We start from the raw sequence: 3455 nt of genomic DNA, 5'->3' as shown, positions 1-3455 counted from the left end.
TATATATATATATATATATATATATATATATATATATATATACACATATATATACATATATACATATATATATATATATATATATATATATATATATATATATATATATATATCACTGTAGCACATGGTACTTTTATTGTTTGGCTAATTTGGTCCTTAAAGTTTTTTTTTGGTACATTAGACCATTAAACTCGTAACTGACCTTTTAATTACACCATTTTAGAAACTTTTAGAAGGTTTCCCGGTTATACGATGCCATTTTGTCAATTAATATATATTTTTTGTCTAATATGATGCCACGTGAGATATGCCACATCAATTAATGAAATACGACGCTTAAGGCCTTTCCTCTTCAGCTATCGAACTTCACTAGTCTTCTTCTTCATTATTGAGCTGTAAAAGAAACTGATTTAGGGTTTGTGAAGCATTCCTGTGATCGAGCTGAAAGAAACAAAGAACTCGCAACAATGGCACAATCGGATCCTAATGGACTATTTGCGATGGTGGAACTCAACTACCAAGGGGTATTTAATCGAAATCCTTTCTCTTACACTGGTGGTGTTAAAACCATCTTCAATGATGTTGACTTTTCTTCTATGACTTATTCTGAGTTTGTGACCTTCTGCGAACGTTTCATGCATGAAGAGTGTAAAAAATTTTACTACTGTGAACCAGACATGTCCTTCATGGAAGGCCTTAATCCCATTTCAGATGATGTGGAATATTCTGCTTTTATTTTTGATGCTTATGGAACAGATGGTGTAATTTCGGTTTATGTGGATCATATTGGGGTTGGTGTTGATGGGTGGAATGATGATGAAGATAATGATGATGATGAACATGAGTCTTGTATTGATGGTGAAAATGAAGACAACATAAATGAACTTAGAAATGTTGCCTTTGAATTTAATAAGGATGTAGTGCATATGAATAGGACATCAAATGATCCTTTCTTGAGTAAGCTATGTGTTGATGATGAGGATGCAAACAACATTGTAGATGATGACAATGGGAGAGAAGTTGAAGTTAACATACAAGCTCATTTCATATTTAATGAGCTATTACACTGGAAAAAACAAAAACCAATTCTAGGGATGAGATTTAAGGGTCCAAGGTAAGTAAAATCAATGTTGTGTAACTATGCTGTAGCTAATGGATATCAATTGTGTTTTGAAAAAAATGATCGGACAAGACTTTTGGTGAGGTGTAGCAAAGGTGCTTGCACATTTAGATTATGGGCTTCATGGATGAGTGATGAAGAGAGTTTCCAAATCAAGTCACTAAAAGCCGATCATAATTGTGCTAGGAACTTCAAGTTTGGATCATTGGTGACATATGCATGGATTGGGAGTCACTATACCAAAGAGATTGTAGAAAGTCAGAAAATAAGTGTAAGGAAGCATAGGTTAAAGGTAATGGCCAAGTTTGGTATCCAAGTTAGTATGGGGCAATGTAGAAGAGCAAAGAAGTATGCACTGAAACTTGTTGAAGGAAACCTTGTTGAACATTATGGTAAGCTATGGTCATATGGTCATGAGATTTTAAGGACAAATCCTGGGTCAACTGTGAAACTAGATATGGAGGATGGGCCAGATGGAAAGAAATATTTTAGCAAGTTCTATTGTTGTTTTCAAGGAGTTAAACAAGGTTGGATTGAAGGGTGTAGAAGGGTAATTGGTCTTGATGGATGTTATCTTAAAGGTGTTTGTAAGGGAGAATTGCTTTGTGCTATTGGGAGGGATGCAAATGACAAGATATATCCTATTGCTTGGGTAGTGGTTAATGTGGAGAACAAGAAGAATTGGAAGTGGTTTCTAGAGCTTCTCATTGATGATCTACACTTGAATTTAGGCAATGGTTTCAGTTTAATGTCAGACCAACATAAGGTTGGTATTTTACATAGTAATGCATTTATGTTAATTTTAGACTATCTGAATTTAACCTTTTTACTAATACAGGGTTTGATAGAGGCTGTTAAAGAGTTGCTGCCATATGTAGAGCACAGGCAGTGTGCTAGACATATTTGCCAGAATTTGCAGAAGAGATTTACTGGTGCCATATATCATACCTTGTTTTGGAGAGCATCTAAAGCCACAACTGAGCATGCTTTTAAAGTTGTGATGAAAGAAATTGAGACATTGAACCCAGAAGCCCATCAATATCTCATGGAGAAAGATCCTAAAACATGGTCTAGAGCTTTCTTTCAAACTGGAAGGTGTTGTGATGCAGTTGAAAATGGGTTCTCAGAAAGTTTTAATGTTGTAATAGTAGATGCTAGGAAGAAACCCATAATAACCATGTTAGAGGAGATAAGATTATACATGATGGACAGAATCTACAACATGAAATTAAAGGGACAACAATGGGGAAATCATATTTGTCCAGAGATAAGGGATAAGGTGAATTTGCTTAAAAAAGCTCAAAGGCATTATCAGATACTACCAAGTGGATTAAACCAGTTTGAGGTAAGGGGAGCAATAGATGCATATGAGGTGGACTTAGAAAGAAAAACATGCTCATGTAGGTTGTGGCAATTAAATGAATATGGATGTGCTCATTCTATAGCTAGCATATCCTTTCTTAATAGGGATGTAGAAGCCTATGTAGACAACATGTTTAGCACAACCACATTTAGAAAGGCATACAATTACAGAATTGCTCCCATGATTAGCAGTGACATGTGGCCAGAGACAAACTATACTCCACCATTGCCTCCTATTAATAGAAGGATGCCTGGTAGGCCAACTACTAAGAGGAAGAAATCCACTATAGAGAATACAGGAACACACAGGGTTTCTAAGGCTGGAAAGAAAATCAGATATAGTATTTGCAAGGAGATAGGTCACAACAAGGCCACTTGTCCACAGAGAAGGCCCCAAAAGTTAAATGTGATGAAACAGAAGAAACAAAAAGTATGTGTGAACCAAAATGCAGGACAGGTAAAACAATTTAAAATATAAGATTAATTACATATAATTTGTTACTAATATAATTATATCATGCCATGTAGGGTAGTACAAGTGAACCACAACAACATGAAGAGGTTGAAATGACTCCAATTGAGATGGATACTACTCAAAATGATATGCAAGTTGCTCCTACTGATGTTGAATCTAGTAGTGCAGGGGATTTTATTCAATATGTGTAATTCACTCCACCTCGAAGTTATGAAGGTGATGAGGGTGTTATGGGTGAGGAAGCTGATGTGGTTGAGGAAGCTGTTGTGGTTGAGCAAGTTGTTCAAGATGAGGAGGCTGAGGAGGTTGATCCTGTTATACAAGTTCATAATGTAAATGTTCAGGAGGTTGATGAGGTTAATCATAATGCCCAAGTGGATAATGGTAATGTCCAGGAGGTTGCTCCTATTAACCAAGTTCAGCAGGTTTGTGTTAGGCCAATTTCAGATATTTTGAAGAGGATAAGGAGAAGAAAGTCAGAGAAAATACTAAAGCTGA

At 35.8% G+C, this 3455-nt stretch overlaps 1 protein-coding gene across 1 annotated transcript; it reads left to right on the top strand.

Moving 5' to 3' along the window:
* The first annotated feature begins 467 nt into the window (after positions 1-467).
* Positions 468-3148, top strand: LOC128129074 (uncharacterized). The gene is made up of 5 exons (XM_052767770.1): positions 468-1114; positions 1211-1886; positions 1959-2052; positions 2230-2939; positions 3011-3148. Exons 1-5 carry the CDS (start codon positions 468-470, stop codon positions 3146-3148), a joined length of 2265 nt encoding a protein of 754 aa, XP_052623730.1.
* Positions 3149-3455: the final 307 nt, after the last annotated feature.

Source organism: Lactuca sativa, chromosome 9 (assembly GCF_002870075.4).
Source record: "Lactuca sativa cultivar Salinas chromosome 9, Lsat_Salinas_v11, whole genome shotgun sequence".
In the NCBI taxonomy this organism is placed as follows: Eukaryota; Viridiplantae; Streptophyta; class Magnoliopsida; order Asterales; family Asteraceae; genus Lactuca; species Lactuca sativa.
Note: the sequence above shows the minus strand (reverse complement) of the source record. Positions and strands in the feature narration are given on the sequence as shown.

Coding starts and splice junctions, on each gene's coding strand:
- LOC128129074 (XM_052767770.1), top strand. CDS start 468: ATGGCACAATCGGATCCTAATGGACTATTTGCGATGGTGGAACTCAAC. Junction 1,115..1,210: donor ATGAGATTTAAGGGTCCAAG/GTAAGTAAAATC, acceptor GGTGAGGTGTAG/CAAAGGTGCTTGCACATTTA. Junction 2,053..2,229: donor TTTGCAGAAGAGATTTACTG/GTGCCATATATC, acceptor GTTGTGATGCAG/TTGAAAATGGGTTCTCAGAA.